This window comes from Gallus gallus, chromosome 2, assembly GCF_016699485.2.
Source record: "Gallus gallus isolate bGalGal1 chromosome 2, bGalGal1.mat.broiler.GRCg7b, whole genome shotgun sequence".
Taxonomy (NCBI): Eukaryota; Metazoa; Chordata; class Aves; order Galliformes; family Phasianidae; genus Gallus; species Gallus gallus.
In genome coordinates, this window is record NC_052533.1 from 34,696,863 (window position 1) to 34,716,078 (window position 19,216).

Sequence of the window (19,216 nt, forward strand, 5' to 3'; positions counted from 1 at the left end):
CAGAAGAGGGCCACAAAGATGATCAGAGAGCTGGAGCACCTCCCCTACAAGGACAGGCTGAGGGATCTGGGCTTACTCAGCCTGGAGAAGAGAAGGCTGCGGGGTGACCTCATTGCAGCCTTTCAGTACCTCAAGGGAGCCTATAAACAGGAAGGGAGTAAACTCTTTGAAAGGGTAGATAACAGCAGGACAAGGGGGAACAGTTTTAAGTTGAAAGAGGGAAGATTTAGGTTGGATGTTAGGGGGAAGTTCTTTACCAGGAGAGTGGTGAGATGCTGGAACGGGCTGCCCAGAGAGGTTGTAGATGCCCCATCCCTGGAGGTGTTCAAGGCCAGGTTGGATGGGGCCCTGGGCAACCTAGTTTAGCAAATGGGGAGATTGGCGGCCCTGCCCGGCAGGGGGGTTGGAGATTCATGATCCTTGAGGTCCCTTTCAACCCATGCCATTCTGTGATTCTGTGATTCTGTGTTATAATAGCACCTTTAAGTTGCACAATTTAAATATAGGTAAATATAAATGTTAGTGTTTTCTGGTTACTTTGTACACATTTTTATTTTATATTCTTGCTTGTTTAAACATTCAGTCTAATAGGTTGCGGTACATACTGTAAACTTTTAATAATGTAAGACCTACGGGGAAAAAAGTAATTAGATTAATGTTCCTTTAAAAAACTTAATTTCATGTGGTGTATCTACGCAGTGAAGGTCCAATGTAAAATATTTATTGAGACAGTTGGATTATTTAGATGAAAAAGCAAGCAAAATGGAGAGGATGAAGGCTGCAGATTTGTTCTTCAAGGTTTTTTCTTAGTTCTCACCTCCTGAAACACATATTTCTACCATAAGCATGGTAGAGTTTGAGTCTGTCTGTGAATTAATTTTATGTTGGGGTCTGCTCTAGCACACATACTTTTTTTCTTATACAAAATGAGGTGATTTCCCAGCAAACCATATATATTTATTTTTTCTTTCCAACAGAATATGTCTTAGGATATATTTTAGAGCTATAATAGTTGTAAAGACAATTAAAAACATTAGGTTTTGAGAGAAAAAAATCTGAATATTTCGAAGAGAAGAGTCACTGTCTGACTACACACTGTAAGGAAGGGAACAAGAAGACAAGAAAATAATTCTAGTATAACAGTTCCTGGAGTTTTACTGAGGCAATGCTGAGCTGTGGGAGTTTTGGGGTATAGGTAACAAAGACATTCTTCCACCGAGAGCCTATAGTGGAGTATCAGCCTCAAGGTCTTTTGCTAAATTTTAATCTGCATCATAATGGTAAATCATATACACTAATGACAGATAAGCAGAATAAAACCTCAGCCCACCTAAGCTCATTACAAAATAAATACTCTTTTCAAAAGAGGAAGAAAGACAAAAGAGGAAAAGTGGTAGAGCACAGATATTCTGGCAAACAACATCAGCTAACTTCTATACGTACTGATTTATGAAATACTGCTGCTAATGCATACAAATGCAGTCTTCAAAGTTTAACGCTAGTATAAAAAAATATTTTTGTGCTATGATGTTCAAACAACATCAAATGCCAGGAAAGACACTAAAACTCAAAAAATATAGAAATGTAAATGAGGAACAAGCACATTGAACTAAAATCTATGTCACTGAAAAGCACAAAGATTACGTTCTGGGACTGCAAGGGCTAGGACCTATTGGCTGACGTTACTATCCATGATTACTAAAATTTCAGTCAAAACAACAGTTAATGAAGAAACCAGTACCTGACTGCTCATTATACAGTGTGTATAGTTATTTTGTCTCATGTATTTATTTTCTAAATGTATCTTTTAAAATGCTGAGACTCAAACTCAGCTCCTGAGAGGCATAGGCTAACAGGCCATGAGGCTAACAATGAAGCAAGAGGCTAACAGGCCATGAGAAAGAAGGAAAGTCCTCTAATTATCACGTGATATGTTTTGCAATAAGAGGTCTTTATCGATAGGAACATCAATAAGTGAATGGAGTATTCACATTCAGAGGCAACAGCTCTGTTCAAACATGATGCATATATCCAAGAAGCATGCATAGTTTGTATTATTTATTAGGCCATAAAAAGAACATTTGAGAAAAAAGTGAAGCAAAAGCCAGGAGTGTAATGAAAACAGAGTTTATTCTATAAAAACCCGAAAAAAAGCAATTCAAACATAGTATCAAGTAATAAGCAGAAAGTTTTTAAAACATAAACATTTCCGAAATACACAGATTTATATTTGATACCCTGAAAATTTAGTTGAATGCTTTCATGTGAAAGCTTATTGCTCTGCTTGGAAAACATGTATTTTTTGATGTTGCTCCTCATAGCTGCACTGCCAGGAGGCTCAAAATTTTAAGGCCAGGTTTTCTGCACTTTTAAGATTTCACCTAATTTTGGCTAACATAGAGTTAAAAAGGTTTGGATGAATAAAGATAAAATCATTTCCTTAACATAAGCAAAAACTTTATGTTATTGAAGCTGATAGCATGAGTGCAGTGCAGTCCGGAGAAGAGACAAAAGTCTATGTGGTCAGCAAGACTGTACCTGCAGCAGCACTGCTTTGGGCATGGAACTCTGTACTCAAAACTTCATTTTCATTCATCTCTGTCATTGATCATGAATTGAGATGACACTTCCCTTCTAACCTTGGTCTTCTTTAGCTTTTTTAGAAGCAATGCTAAGGCACATGGAAGACAGGGATGTGATACAGGAGAAAAAGCATGGTTTCACCAAGAGCAAATCCTGTTTGACCAAACTAGTGGCTTTTATGTTGGTGTCACTGCATCAGTGGACAAAGGAAGAGCTACTGATGTCATCTATCTGGACTTCAGTAAGGCCTTTGATAGGGTAGCCCACAACATCCTTCTCTCCAAATTGGAAATATATGAATTTGATGGGTGAACTGTTCAATGGATGAAGAATTGGCTGCAGGATCGAGTTCAGAGAGTGGTGGTCAGTGGCTCAGTGTCTGGATAGAGATTAGTGATGAATGGTGTTCCCCAGAGGTCAGTGGTGGGACTGATACTCTTCTATTTTCACCAGTGACATTGACAGTGGGGTCAAGTACACCCTCAGCAAGCTTGCTGATGACACCAAGCAGTGGGTCAACACACCAGAGGGATGGGATGTCATCTTCAGAGGGACCTAGACAGGTTTGAGCAGTGGGACCAGGTGAACCTCATGAGGTTGGACATATCCAAATGCAAGGTCTTGCAATTGGGTTGAGGCAACTCCCACAACAAATACAAGCTGGAGGATGAAAGGACTGAGCACAGCCCTGCTGAAAAAGACCTGGGAGTACTGGTGGATGGCAAACTGGACATGAGCCAGCAATTTACCCTTACAGCCCAGAAAGCCAACCATATCGTGGGCTGCATCAAAAACAGCATGGCCAGCAGGTCAAGGGAGGTGATCCTGCCCCTCCAGTCTACTGGTGAGACCTCATCTGGAGTACTGTGTCCAGATGTGAAGTCCTCAGTACAGGAGAGACACAGATCTGTTGGAGCGTGTCCAGAGGAGGGCCACAAAAATGATCCAAGGGATGGAACACCTCTCCTATGAGAATAGGCTGAGAGAGCTGGGGCTGTTCAGCCTGGAGAAGAGAAGGCTGTGAGGTGACCTGATAGTGACCTTTCAATATTTAAAGGGAAGCTACAGGAGAGAAGGGAACAGACTCTTTAGCAGGGTCTGTCATGACAGAACAAGGGGAAATGGTTTCAAGCTTAAAGAGGGTAGATTTAGGTTAGATATAAGGAAAAAGTCTTTTTACAGTGAGGGTAGTGAGGCAATGGAACGCGTTGCCCAGTGATGTGGTTGATGCCCCATCCTTGGAAACTTTCAAGGTGAAGGCAACCTGATATAGCTGTGGATGTCCTTGTTCACTGCAGTGGAGTTAGACTAGACGACCTTTAAAGGTCCCTCCCAACTCTAAGGATTCTATGACTCTATGATTCTATCATCTGGCAAGAACTCTTACAGCCAGCTGGAAGTCTCAACTTCATCAATGTGTTTGCCTCTCCTCATTATTTTCCTCACACGTTTACAGAGCCACAAAACAAAATTTAGACATCATGTTCAATGGCAGGAGCTGCATTACAGTCATTTTATTATTCTATTTTTCATATATATTGTTACTGATTTGCCAGTTGTAGATTCCAGGCCTTGTAGTTTAACCGCCACGCCCTCAGGACCTTTGAAGTTCTTTACATACACAGATAGGACTTTTTTTACTTTCCAGGTCTCCTGAGTAGAGTTCTATCTCCTGATCTGGGCATGGCAGGCCTCACCATGTCACTTAAAGTCTGTCAGCTAGCATCTAGGCACCCGGTTGAAGCAAGGTCGCTAACCTTCCATTAGAGCAAAAGTAGAGATGTAAACACGGGAAGGTGAAGCATCTGATCAATTTTTAAACATTTAACTGATAATTCATCTACTTTTCTAGTAACTGTGCAGGTTAAAGATAGACTGTTTGTGCTGCTTCAGTCTAACTCATATTTCTAGTGTTATTTTGCTACTTCTCCCTTCTAGACATGCAGCTAACCACATCTCCACAAGTTTTTTTTAGTTCACATGCATGCAGCCTTGTTATGTGAACACACACACACACAAGCTCAAAAAAATCCACAGTTTCTATCTCCCAAAATGTCTGGATCTTAGAAAACTCATATTGCATGTAGGGGATTGAATTCTTCAGTGACAACTTCTTCCTTGTCTTAACAAATTCCTTTGCAAATTCCCTCTTCTTAGCAAATTCCTTTGGACAGCAGGATCCAGTAAAAGAGGTCTGACAAGGTAGGGCTAGAAGTTGTGTAAGAGCCCTTGAACAGGAAAAGTAAGGAAAATAATTTTGGAAGAATTCATAGGAAAATGGAAATCTTCCAAGCTCTCAGTAGGTGCTACAGTGTTCTTGGATTTGGAAAAAAAAGGCTTCTGGAGGAAAACGGCTTACAGTATAAGAAGTCACTTTCTCTTCCTGGAAATAAGAGATCTGCAAGATGGAATTGCAAACTTCTTCAGAAACAGGGAAAAAAATGAGACTACTGGCACAGACCACTACATCCAGAAAAAGATTAAAAGCACATTCAGAATATAATCATTCTGAGTTTCAGAGGGTCAGACAAAATAGACTTGTAGTGAAAAGGCCTCGTTGCAAGTAAATGGCATTGACCAGGATGCTGTCCAAAATTTTTTCCTAGGTGAGACAAAACAAACATGGATGCCAGTTTTACTACAGCACTATGGAAAGAGTGGAAAGATGTAAGTGCTGTGAATTGTCCTTACAGAACAGAAGTGTCTCACCTTTTACTCTACAGTTTTTGAATCTTAAAATATTTTAAATCCCAAAAGAAAACAAAGAGCTTGCCCTTTCCAGCTCTTGATTATGTGTGGTCACACAGTGTATAAAATCTGGAAAAGTAGGTTATACAAGCATGAGGATATCTTCAGGGTAAAATAATAAAGGAACATATCTTCATATTAACAAGACTAATAGGTGCGTGTAGATGGGAAAAGGTTGTTTCCTATCAAATTAAAACAAGAATTTTTTGCAAGGTGGAGGCATATGTTGCCTACCCCTTTGCATATAAGGACAGAGGCTATGTAGTGATTTCTCACTCAGATGCCAAGAAAAGCTATAGATCAAACAGAAGTCAAACTAGCTTCACTACCCTTTTTTGGAAAGGAGTGGAAACAGGGAGAAACAGCTTGCACCCCTTGCCGTCTTTCTTCTGTACGCTCAATATCAGTCCTGGAGTTGTTGGCTGGTGCACAAGAAACATGCCTCAGCCAGCAGGACCACATTGCCTTTCTGAAGTAAGAGAGAAAACATCTGGCAAGCAGTATCTATAGGAAGTCAGTGAAGAAAATGGAACAACAAAGTATTTCTTATACCAAATCTGATGTCTAGGTTAAATATCATCAGAAGGAAGAATAGACATCGACTACACATCCCACAGCTTGGTGAAATCTTTACATGTTTAAACATGGAATTTAAGCCACACAAGAAAGAACTTAATCTTAATACATGGGGTAAAAATTAAATCTATATACAAGTGCAGAGATATAGCAAGAAATTATCCAGCATTGTAGTCAGGGGTCTCTGAACTATACAGTAAGTTAACAACACAAGTATGAAAAGTGAGCTTTTCTTAGGCTATATATTTATTAGAAGCAGTATTAATGTACAAATCCACCTTGGAAGAAAATAAGTGTCCTTGGGATGTTAGATTCTATCAGCCAAATTGAATGTCTGCATCAATGGCTCTCCCTAAAAGTCATAATTAGGTCATTAAAATATATTTAGAAAAATAGCCTGTAAAATAAAGTTAAAAAATACTCACCTTCATTTTATTTCATAGGTCACTGTTATACCATCTAATAAGATAATTAAAAACATGCAAGCAGCTGGTACTGAGGCTAAACAGATTAATGTAATAGTCTGTAGTCATATGTGCTGGCAAGGGGTTCACCTCTTTGGCGAGGAGAAGGTCAGCTGCCCTTGGGAAGGCAAGAGAAAGACAGTATTTCTACTTTCCAGTGGCACTGCATTGCAGATACTGAAACTAGAGATCCACACCTATTTTTCTTTTCCTTTTGGCAAAGTCCAGCCAATCTGCACATCCAGACAAGGCTTCATCCATAGCAGTGAAATAATACAGCACACTGAAACTCAAGAATTTTCCCCAAGTTTCTTACGTTTCAAAGCCAAGAGTTATGAAATATCTATTTAATTTTTTTTTCCTAATTCTGAACTTCAAACTTTGATAACATAGTTCAAGGAAAGAATTTCCATACCATCTTATTAGTAAGGGATCTTCTCAAGAGTACAAACTTTTCCATCAAACCTGAAGACCAATTAGAAAATTCTCTGTGACCTGTCAGGATGCATTCAAACTTGCAGAATATTTAGGAGTACGTGCCACTCACACGTGCTTTTCACTTACATTACTTAGAAACTTTATGACCTGGAGGGAAATGCTTACTATCTGAACACAAGCAGCATTAAATCTGCGCTGTGACCAATGCAAGCAAGATCCACACACTCTAAGATGACACCACCATGTTAAAAAGTCCCTCTTCCCCTAAACAAGCCTAAAACAGCTTTAGTAGTGAAAATTTGTCATAGAATTTGCATCTGCTAGCCTTCTGCAATCATGACATCTATCAAAATCCACAGAAGGCTTTGTCTCTTTTACAGCAAAATCCACTAGCCAATTTCTTTTGAGTAGACTGAAATACATTGGATAAACAAGACTATCATCACTTTTATCAAATGAGTAATTTACTGAAACAATATTTGTTGACAGTTAAATCAAAATCTCTAATGAGTCCTTAAAGAAATAACATACATTTACCATCATTAACTTTCAAGGTAGTTTGAGATTCACTTTTAATCTTTCATAAGGTATTAGCTGCTCACTTTTACGTAACGTGCAACCCAGAATTGTAACTATCAATACAACATTCAGCTCAACCAGCAAATTTACAGCCTGTCTCATAGTACGATGGCAGTTACTTGCCACTGAGCAGGAAACACTCATTTCACAACTTAAACACTGTAAAATTACTTAAAAATGGTGCTAGCCTGGTAACTATTAAAAGCTAGATGTTTCTTTTATATATATATGTACGTACACATATACATACTGTACTATCTTGCTGTATCATCTTGCCTCTAATTGCAACAATAATACTCTGGCAGTGATATATGGGGCTCCTTTTAAAATGTTAATTGACTTCAGTTTTGTAAGTTGTGTTGTAATCTTCTCTGACAGAATATGATTATTTTCCAGTGGAATTCATCGTCAACGTCATGTTTATTTATTATATTCACTTTGGACTGAGGAACACAGAGATACAACAGCCAGCTTTATCCTCTACTTATTTGTGGAGCGTTAAAGATAGTTTAGAACACTGGAATAAGTTTAGAGCACTGTAAGAACTGTTCTAATTATGTTTTCAGTAACAAGGCATAAAATTCCAAAAGTATTGAAAAGATACATTCATAAGATACATAAGCATATGTGTGTAAGTCCTGAGACTGACAGGTAAGAGTTAAACAAAATTCTTGAACAAAATTCAAATTCTTCAGCATTGGAATATTTTCCCATTAGCTATCTGGCTGAACCAATGCGAAGGAGATGCTGTACAATATACAGTCTGGGTGACTTATGTCTGATCAATCCATGGGATTCTGCACTGATAGTGTTTCAGGTTGCACAGCTTCCATCAATGAATCACAAACTGACTCAACTGGAGGATCTGCTATGGTTTAGGCTGACCATAGGAAATGATGCCATTCTCCATCCAACCACTTACTCCTAGCTGTATGCTTTAGTAGCTTTCCTTCCCCTGGCACTGGTACTCACTCAAACTTTCATCAGGATAACACCATGAACTACATCACCACAAAACTTACCCCAGATGGGCTTGTTCAGTCCCCTGGGCCAGCTCAATGACAGGTGAATGCCAGGGATAGGATGAGAGGGTCTGGGTCCCAGCCCCACAGCATAGCTCATGGAACCAGAGTCTAGCTGCAGCTGGCTTCTTCCCCAAACTTAACTTTGGTGGGCACAACAACTGGTCTCTGGAGTTAACAGTTTTCAGTTCTAAGTATCCTGGAATTAATGGCAGAGAAGAACTCTCAACCTTTTCCTTTTGTTGATCTGGCTAAATTCTGTCTTGCCTCCTTTTGAGAGGCTGCTTCATGTCCTGTTGACGTTTAACACCATCAGGCATATCAGTGCCCCACAGTCACTTGCTCATTCCACCCCACAGAGATGGGGGAAGGAACTGGAAAGATAAACTGAGAAAACACTTGGGTTGAAACAGCTTAATAAGTAAAGCAAAAGCTGTGCCTGCAAGGAAAGGAAATATGGAATTCATTCACTTCTTCCCATCGGCAGGCAGATGTTCAGCCATTTCCAGGAAAGCAGGGTTTCATCGCATCTAATGGTTACTTGGGAAGATAAACACCGTAACTACGAATGTCCTCGCCTTTTCCTCTTTTCTCCCAGTTTTATCGTTCAGTATGATGCCATATGTTGTGAAATATCCCTTTGGTCAGCTTGGGTCAGCTGTCCTGTACCCTCCCAGATCCTTGTGCATGCCCAGATCCTTGCTGGCAGGGCAGCATGAGAAACAGAAAAGTCCTTGGCTCTGTGTAAGCATTGCTCAGCAACAACTAAAACATCCCAGTGTAATCAACATTGTTTTCATCACAAATCCAGAACAAAGCAGTGTTTAAGCCATAAAGAAAATTAACTCTCTCCTAGTCAAAACGAGCACATGGTTGCTGTATCTGTATTTTGATCTTTTGATCTGAACAGCATGGAAATTATTGTTGGTGGTATTTTTGAGACCACCTTTTAAATTAAATTGTATGCTGCATAAGTTAGAGAACACAAATACAACACAAAACTGAGTAAGGCAGATCACTGAAATGGATCTGCTAACACAGTATTCTTAAAATGAACATCCTAACTGTCCTCAAAGGGTTTTTTATCATACAAAGTAGGTTTCATCAGAACATAAAACAGAACCATGGACTTACTAGCATACAGAAAATTGCAAGGACTTGGTTCCACTGGCCAAATGCATCCCTGCAGGCACATCCTTTTTTCTAACCTTCTCTCAGCCCAGAAGCTTTCTCTGGGTGTCTGAATTGCAGCAAGCTCTTTGCTGTTCCATCTAGGTCATCATGAGAAGTCCTTCTTTTCAGCATCCTCAAGGAAAGGCTGCTTTCTCCCTGCTTTTGTCAGCAATCTGTTACCAGTCTGCAACAAGTTCTCCACTTGTGTCCCCACTGGTCATTCCAACCTGAGGGCTCCTCATACTGAGCACAGCTGGCTGGCCAGGAAGCATGCTATATTCCTACCTACTCATAGCCAGGACAAGGCAAACAGGCAGGTTCCACCTGCCTTCCCCATCTCTTTGAAGTACAGGCTACAGCAGACTACAAACAGAGAAAGAAATAGATGCCATTCATTACAGTTTACTTCAGTGAATACAAAATAATCTGATGGTAGGCTTGTTTCACTTTCCCATACTTAAGCATTGAAATCAGATGCAGTAATTCTAGTTAGCACAAATCTTACTATTAATTATCAGTCACAAGGACAAAGATTTAGCATTTGTAGCAGAGGCAGTATTTTGCTGGCTGAAAGATGAAACTACAGATCTGCCAATTACCTTGCTTTGCTTTCAAGTACAAGACATCCTCTGGTATTTACCCAAGCAAGACTCAAGCTTACTGACAGTGCTGTGCAAAGCTGCACAGTACTATGCTCCTTTAACTGGTATTTGCTACAAACGGAATTGAAATATTAGTCCCAGAATTTAAGAAATCCTATGGTTTTCTTTTATATCTTAACTGCAGTAACTAACAAAGAGTTCCATGTTGCCAGCAAATGCACTTATTTTTGACAGAATCAGAAAGGTGACCCTGATCAGTTAAAAATTTCAACATTTAGCTTCTATTAACTTAGGTGAGAATTTCCACTTTTCTGCACACCTTAGGGAAAAATGTATTTAGGCTTTCAGATGTCCAAAACTTTCATCAGTTGAATATGTTGAAAAATTGTCTCAAAAAATAATAATCTAGAAAACAAGTTTTTCAGATAATTCTTAATTAAATCCTTAATCTTCAGTCTACTAACTGCTGCATTTAGGTTGTACAATAGTCTTGAAAAATACAGACCTGTCCTTTTGCTTTAAATAGGTTGTGTTGCTTATTACCTTCAAGCTTATTAAAATTAGAAAATTAATATAAAAAATTACGAACCTGTAAGAAATAAATGTTCCAGCAGAATCTGATGTGTGCTGTGTGCTTCCATTCTCATTTGATCCTCCTAATACAAAATAGAAGTGAGAAGCCTTTGTTATAACACAGATCATGATAATAAATAATACAATAAGTGTTACAATTGATTTTACTGCACATGTTAATTTTAGTTTATGACAAAACTTGCTTAGTCAAGGTTTTGCACCTTTAAATTCTTACAGCTGGCAACAGAAACAGCTAGCCACTAAGTTCAATTTGGAGCCTGACTGTTCTGGCAATCTAAGACTTAATATTACTGCAAGTTTCACTCGAGGCCCTTCACAACTTACTAAACACAATTTTACTAGAATAAAGCCAAAGAGCTATACCATATAAATAGATGACTATGATTTTACAAAGAATGTAAAAGTTCGTCTATATTGTGAGAAATGTTGAGCTGACTGTGTAACAGTGGTATTTTTTTTTTTTTTCATAGCAGATGTTCAAAGTTTCTCTGAAATTACCTAAGTAATATGTCTGTAAAACATCTGGTTTTATGTTGAGATATAAAAGCATACACAGAAGAGTGAAGCTGAGAAAAAGCAAGCACTAGGAGTCTTTCCTCTGTGTGATAAGTGCTTCTACTGAAGGATTATTAAAAGCCAGAAGAAATCTTCTATTTTTCAAATAAAATTTATTCATGCCCTATTTTATACTATTTACTGTTGCATAACGTGTCATGCAGCTTAATAATTCTTCTATGTCCTCGTATATTTCCTTAATGCATTTATAGATAGCATCAGGCACCTTTACAGGCTCTGTTCCACTTACTGATACCAAGTTCTTTCAGTCTTGTTCTTCAAAGCAAAATGCCTGGATACAGTAAGACACTGTATTTCTAGCAGATCAAACCAAGCAAATCAGCCACAAGTCCAGAAAGAGAATTACATTCAGTATCATGCTTCTGTGCGTAGACGAGGCAGAGACTTGAGTGGAGAAATTAATAAAAGCCATTAAGAACGATTACAAGAACTCTGAATGAGTCTTGTTTCACCTCTCCTAAGTCTCTGGAGAGTGGCAGAACTTCGTGGATAAAGTCAAATTAGATTCATAGGATAAGGTGGAAAGAAAAGCATCTGGTCCCTTTTCTCAGGTGACAAGTGATGGGGCACAATAAAATGGTCTCACGTTGCACCAGGGAAGGTTTACTTTGGATCTTAGGAAGAATTTCCTCAGAGAGAGGGTTGGAAGGGGCTGACCGCTAAATCCCTGTCCCTGGAGGAATTTAAGAGATATGTGGATGTGGAACTAATGATCAGTGATGAGACTTGTTAGGTCAGGTTGATAGTTTGACCTGCTTAGTCTATGAAAATGACTGTCACACTTCTCTCTATGCTTATGGCCCGACTCTTCCTTGGCAAAGAACGTAGTGTGCAGAGATGGCACTTATTGTGGCAAATTTCCCATGAAAAACAGTAAGTTGTGAAAATCAAAATTACTCACTTTTTTTTTTTGATGAGCAACTTTGAAAATCCAAAAACCCACATGCCATGAAAATATGTCCCTCCAAAAGAACGTGTCCCCAGTGAAATCTCAGATATTTCTATATTTTAGTGGCAGGGTTGTGTGAAAGTGTTTGTTTGTTTAAGTGTGAAATAGAAAATGATTACTCGGATCCAGATTTGTAATTAGTAATTCAACAGTGACCATTCAGAAACTTAACACCTAGCATTTTAAAAAGTATGAAATGCCAGTTCCTCCCTTCACTCTTCACTCATTTTGAATCAACAAGCTGTTGGAAAAAAAACCTTCTTCCACTATTGTTACAAAACACACTCTGCTATGTTGAGAAAAGAAGTAAATATTTTATGACACGAGGTCCAGAAGAGAAACAGAGAAGAGACTGGGAAATTCACCTATGGAACTGATAAGAACACATATGTTTACTTCTGGGTGTTTGGCTACATTCTCATGCTCCATTATCCAGACTGTAGTTCTGGAAGGTTCAAAATTAAGAAAGGGAAAAACCAGACTGAAAAGGAAACTCATTCACAATGCTATGTTTATATGCTGAAAAACGTCTTTTGGAACTGTTATAAGAACGGCAACAAGATCATCTTCCTACTTGAAGAACTATCTGAAAAATGCAAGGCCTTTATCATCTTTCTGCTATGCCATTTGTCCTGCCCAAAGGATCAATTAGACTCCATGAAGAGAAGCAGATTTTCAGTAAAAAATATTTTCTTTCATCAGGACACAAAAAGGAAAATTAGATGGGATGTGGGGTCTGATACATCCGCTAAGACTTAAAGGGTATGCCTGCAGTCAGCTGTCCTTCACAAAAAACTTCACATGTATAATTCTTTATTCTGAAACATTCCTTCTGAAAAAACTCCCAATAATTTCCCTTATTTAAACGACAACGTCAATACTTCAGCATTCTTAATTGTACACCTGTTGTTAATAAATATCATTCATACAAGTTACTGTTTTTTTTTTTCTCAGAGCCACATTTGCTGTTCCATACAATCATTAGCAGTGGCTACCAAAACTGTCCAGGACTACATACTTCCAGCTCTCTCAGAAACATGAATTAGTAAATTGGCCTTTTTTTCCTTCTTATTCCATCCCCCTTAAGACCAATATTTATGTTAATAATATCTTGAAAGATGACTCAATACCTTTTGTTAAAACTGCTAAAAATGATAATGCAAAATGGAAAGTACTCATTAACTTAAAAGATTTCTTAAATTTCACCTACTGTTATCTGAAAGGCTTTCCAGCAAATCCTGGTAAGCTTTCACAGTCAACAATTAATGAGAACATTTGGACACGTATTTCACTAACTAATGACAATAAGCTGTGGGAGTCCATGCCCTAGATCACCTCTCCTCAGGGAAGTTCCAGTTAGCCTTGTGTCTGAAAGGTAGGGTGGACTCCCAGTGGAATACAGAGGTTACTTGCATCTGCAGTGATAACAATTCAACTTTCTAGTCAAATTAGGACGTATACTTAAGAGTTATGAATATAAGATTCATGATACCCATAACTGAATTTGTGGTCTCCTTTAGAAATGTTAATTGATTCTGGATCATACTAATCTTTAGATCCTGACTCTCAGAAATGGGAAAGGTTCCACTGAAGAAAAAAAGGATGCTCTACCAACCCTGTCCCAAAGGATTCTGAACTTCAAATGCAATAGCTGGCGGAAAACAAACAAACAAAAAATACAACCAAGAGACTAAAGTGAATCTTATCGTACTTACAGAAGAAAGGGAGTGGAAATATCCAGTTCCATAGTAAGCACCAGTATCAAAGTAAGGAAGGCTAAAGTGCCCAGCTTTTCAACACTACAGGAGTCACTGGCTTTAATGAGATAATAAAAAAAAGGCAGTTCCTTCAAAGGGACTGAACATCATCTGAGTATCTATCTTACTGCTGATCTAACTGGAAAAACTCCCTTCCCTGGAAATGAATACTCTTCCTGGTGGAAAAAATCAATTCCATTGCTGCATTTCAGTTGACTGTTTGTGGATGGAGACTTAGGGTTAAAGGGAGCTGGTACTTAGGTGGCTGGGAGCTAGAACTACCTGACACAGCTGGAAGCTGTTTCAAGAGAACTTAGCATAACTAGAAATTGATGCATTTAATAAAAAAGAACATTTCAAATGTCATCTTCTTTGGATTTCAAAGATGCATGGAGAAGGATTTGTAAATTATATGCTTATTATGTTACTATATTCACACAGAACACACAGGTTTCTCACCTGCATTAACTTCTCTAAGAACGTTTGAGACTGTAGACATAAAATAGATGAAACCAGAGTAAGAAGAAAGCCAAATACACTTTCTGAGTATTATCTGAAAAATGTGTGTAGAAACTGTAAGAAGGAGAAAACTAATTTAAATAAGCACACTATTTTGCATTTTTATTTTTAACAAACTATAGCATAACCTCTCTCCAAAGAAAAGCTTTGTTAAGGTGCTGTGCATAGCTTCCACTTCTGGCAATAAGAAGCATTGCAGAGCCCCTCATTTTGAGTGCGGGAAGAGGCACTGGGTACATAGCAGGCACAGTGAGCACCTTAGGCTTTTGCTAGTGCTCAGTGAGTGGAAAAGCATGTGAAGAACCATGTGGGGATCACAGGTTGCTCAATCATCTCCTTCAATAAGGAAACAGCTCCAAAAACAGCAGTCTTACATGAGACGCAAAAAGCCAGTACAGGACTCCTCACAGAGAAGACCAGGCAAACAGATAACAACCAGCTAAAGGTCTAAGACAAGAAGCTTAACTGAAATTCCTTTGCTCCACAGATATACTTTTAACATTTAAAAAAGAACTGGAATCCAAATTCTTGTGTTTTCAAGGTACATTTTGATGTGAAAAAAATGTCTTCTCTCTATACGCATATATGTGTACACACATGCATGACTACTTGTGGGTACACAGCACGTTTCTATTTATATAGCAATAAACTATTTACTAATCTTATGTCAACTATGAAAGGGTTTTATGGCTGTCAGCTTAGGAATTGGTGATAAAAGTGATCCCACTTAGGAAATCAAACTGTGCATTCCCCTGTTCACAAGTATCAAAATGGATACAGATCTCTTTGCTGACATGTTTGCATTCTGCTTAATGTTTTCTTTGTATTCTCGTCTAAAGTCCTCTTTAAAAATGGTATTTAACAATTGTGAAAATTCAAGTTCGAGTTGATATAAAACACCCAATTAATGTGGTGTTTTATGATTAAAGACAAGGAAAATTTTAACACAAATATATGCTTGCAGTCTAAGGTTGTCAGTTCTTACAATATGACTTCCAAATTCCACGCTATATTCATTTTCAGATATTTAAAGCTTAATAATTTAATGATTTATCCAATTTTAATTTATACTTTCAAAACCACTTTGAACAATCTGAGGTGCCACTGGAGATCATAACAGTGGTCCTGGTTAAGTCAAATAATAATTATAGCGCTTTCACTTTAAAGATGAGATTATTTTTAATTATTGAGTGAAGTACTTGAGGTACCATACTTATATAATTACGCTACTCATTAAATGGTTATTGAAAGCTGAAATGTAATTTTAATGACAGCTACCTATTTTTCTTTGCACACTTTATAGATGACAGATCAGTCAGGAATTCTACTTGCTCAAAAAATCCTTGCAGCTGCACCGCTTCTTTCAGGTGCAAAACAATTAAGCCGTGCTTATTTTAAAACTTTAAACATTTTTTTTTTCTCCCTAGATGATGTTTATATGATATATAGAAATTAGTAAAAACAGAAGAATAATGTGTGGGTATTTTTTACTTCTTCACAATAGCACCAAAACTCGAATCCTAATCTATATACATTTCAAGCAATATCCCTGAAAAACCACTGACAATACAAATATGGAAGAATAATTTTAGTCAAAATGCGTTTCTCACATAATGCAAACAAAAAAAAAATTGCTTAACAGATTGCAGACCTTTATTGTGAGTATAAAGGGGTAATCAACATACAATAAGCATTTTACTATGCATTAAAACTATATATAATGCCACGAGACTCTTTTTCCTTTTTGTAACATCCAGGTTCACAATTCTTCAAACATAAAATTCCTTCGTACTATTTACTCCACAGATACATATTCATCAAAGTGATCTGCATAAAATTTATTCTAATATGTAGGAAGCTTTGACAATTGACAACACGGAGTTTTAGTCTCAGAAATGAGCACCTAAAGGCATACGGTCTGTATTTTAATTCTTTATAGTCAGTGTCTGAAATTCAACATAACTGTCCATTGTTCCAAAGGTCACTGCTTTCTTCAGTTTAAGCCTTCCTTTTTCACAACGAAAACCAAACAGAAGAGTAAGTTTGTTTCATTAACAATATTAAAGCAAAGATTTCTGAGTTTGCTGTATGGGGAAAAGGCAATAAAGTTTTGAAGAGGGAAAAACTGCTTTGTTCCTTCAATCCCCTAGTTGAAATTAATTATAGCAAATGTTTATGAAAACATCTGTTCCATACAGTTATAAATTCTTAATTTTAGAACGGGCGATTCCAGGCTCCTCTATTATTTTGAAAGAGAGCAGTCTGACAATTGAAGGGTTTACAAAAAGAACAGACAATTTGCATTTTGACTGCACCAAATCTGCACTTTGGAAAGTCTTCAGGATCTCCGCAGGAAAAAAAAAAAAAAAAAAAAACACAAAAAACAAACAAAAAAACTAATAAAAATACAAGACGAGTAAGATGACCGAAGCTTTCTGATTCGGGTCCACTGGACAGACCAGAACGGTAGTAGAAGAAATGAAAAGAAAAAAGGAACTAATCCCCAGGCATAAGGTAAATTAAGATTTAGCTACATTAACTAGATCTTTGAGAAGTGAAACGTAGCGGAGCTATTGATTTCTCCGTTCCGTCTTTTGATAGATTTCCTGGCAATAAATGAACGACGCACACAACATTGCTGCATGGCGTCAACAGAGGGTGCTGCAGAGTTTAGGATGATTCCGCCTCTGCTGAACTCTGGAGCTCAATCGGTTGTACAACCCTGCACAGCAGCGATCTCACGGACTTTTTACATAACACCCCTGCAACTACAGTGTTAAATTCAATTTGCACCAAATAAGCTTTTAAAATGATTAAATGGAGCAAGCTTGAAGCAGCGTACAGAAACTGAAAATAATGCCTTCAGCTAAAGAATAAAGTGCACTGCACTTCTGATATTTATAAAATAATTATTAGGTTGGAAAGTTGAAGAACATTTCAGTCTGAGCAAGTTCCTGAAGTTTTCCAAAACAAATATAACGCAATTTGGTGAGCAGCCTTTCACGTGCAAACTTGACTCTCTGCCCCTTGTTTCAAATTCATTTAGCAATGCGTACGGACTTCCAGTGTGCACGGTGCCTGGTACAGATATTTTTTTTTGGTAGCATTTCAGTTCTAACTAGTGTGCCCTGAAATATTTGCTAGGAATTGAATAAAAAATGATATGCTGTGTTAGTTTGCAGATCTTGCTGATAATCAGCTGTAGGACTTTATGATTACAAGTACAAACGTCTAACACGGGGTGAAATATTTCATTTGATTACCCACAGAAGTATGAAAAAAATACACTCAGCATTAATGGTGTTTTTTTCCTCTCCAAGCTTATGCACGTTAGGAAAGGAACACAAACATAAAACACAATGGAGTATCCGCACATATGCTAATTTTGCAATAGTGAAAGCTGGTGACATTTGAAAGTAAGCACGCAACGCTGACACAAAGGTGCAAAATCAAAGCCTGTTTTAGCCCTACAGAAAGGCAGCAGAGCTGTCGAACAATATGATAGGCAGACACATTGGTTTGCCGTTATGAACTAAAACTTACAGAGATAAGAAGAATATCTTGTACTGCATGATGCTCTAGCCCAGTCAATTCTGGTGTCTTTTGGATTGCCGTTTTACGATTTATGACAATCAAGTGGCATCTTCTATGATCTCTGCATATCAAATCACAATTGAGTATGTGTATATGCTCACATAAGTGAACTTTGTGTATTCTCCAGGCAAAAGCTCTGTTTGAAATAGTTTTATCAGTGCACTTCAGTTCAAATGAAGACATACAAAAATAAGAGGGTTTCCATTTTAAGTGAAACTGATTCCGAGTGTTCACAAATCTTGACACCAGCCCTGTCATTAGGTCAGCCTCCATGTTTACATTCCACTTTTTCAAATGCAAAATGTGTGTGCGAAAAAGAGTGGATGGGAAAGCATATATAAAACTCCAGTTGACTGACTTCAAAATTAGAACGTAGCATCGGTGTTTAAGGAATGTAGTCCCTTGCAGCTCAATTTAAAATAACAATAAATATGTTTGAAGCACTTATTTAATACATTTATTTTCCTGATTAAGCTTCTAATCTTCTGTGATTACTAAAATAGGCTGAATTATTCACTGCATTCTAAACTAAAACAGTAAAATACATGGAATAAGGAATTTTACTCTAATACCACTGAAGTAATTCATAGGAATTCCTGATAAGAGTTGTCAGGTGATTGTTAAGTACTAATACCTTAAATAATTTGCATCTAGAGGTGCTTTAACATAATCTCTTTAAGCATGATGGGAAGGGCAAATTTAAGTGTGATACAAACTCTTCAGGAAATGCAGGTAGCTGGGAAAAAGAGCTTTACTTCCCATTCAATAGGAAATACACAATACTAGCTTATATAAGCAAGTGCAACTTCCAGTGCGGTCAATAAGCATTTAGCCCAGTAATGCCTGAACTGAATTTGTTACCAGCAGCAATTAGACTGGTGAAAGAAAAAAAAAAAGAAAAAAAAAAAAAAAAGCCACAGGATAAGGTAAAACACGATTCTTCTAACGTTTTTTCAGTCTTCTGTTTTTCACAGTGCACCTGTCTTTGGTCTAAGTGCATATTATGCCCAATTCTGTTCACAGGCTCCATACTGCAGTCTGT

At 37.7% G+C, this 19,216-nt stretch overlaps 1 protein-coding gene across 4 annotated transcripts in view; it reads right to left on the reverse strand.

Annotated features, from left to right (window-relative positions):
* Positions 1 to 19,216, reverse strand: part of TBC1D5 (TBC1 domain family member 5) — a 307,207-nt gene that overhangs the window by 144,193 nt on the left and 143,798 nt on the right. For all 4 annotated transcript variants that reach the window (XM_015281811.4, XM_015281808.4, XM_040696662.2 and 1 more), the window contains one exon: positions 10,775 to 10,841. In XM_015281811.4, coding sequence (XP_015137297.1) covers positions 10,775 to 10,841 — 67 coding nt within the window. The remainder of the gene's footprint in view (positions 1 to 10,774; positions 10,842 to 19,216) is intronic.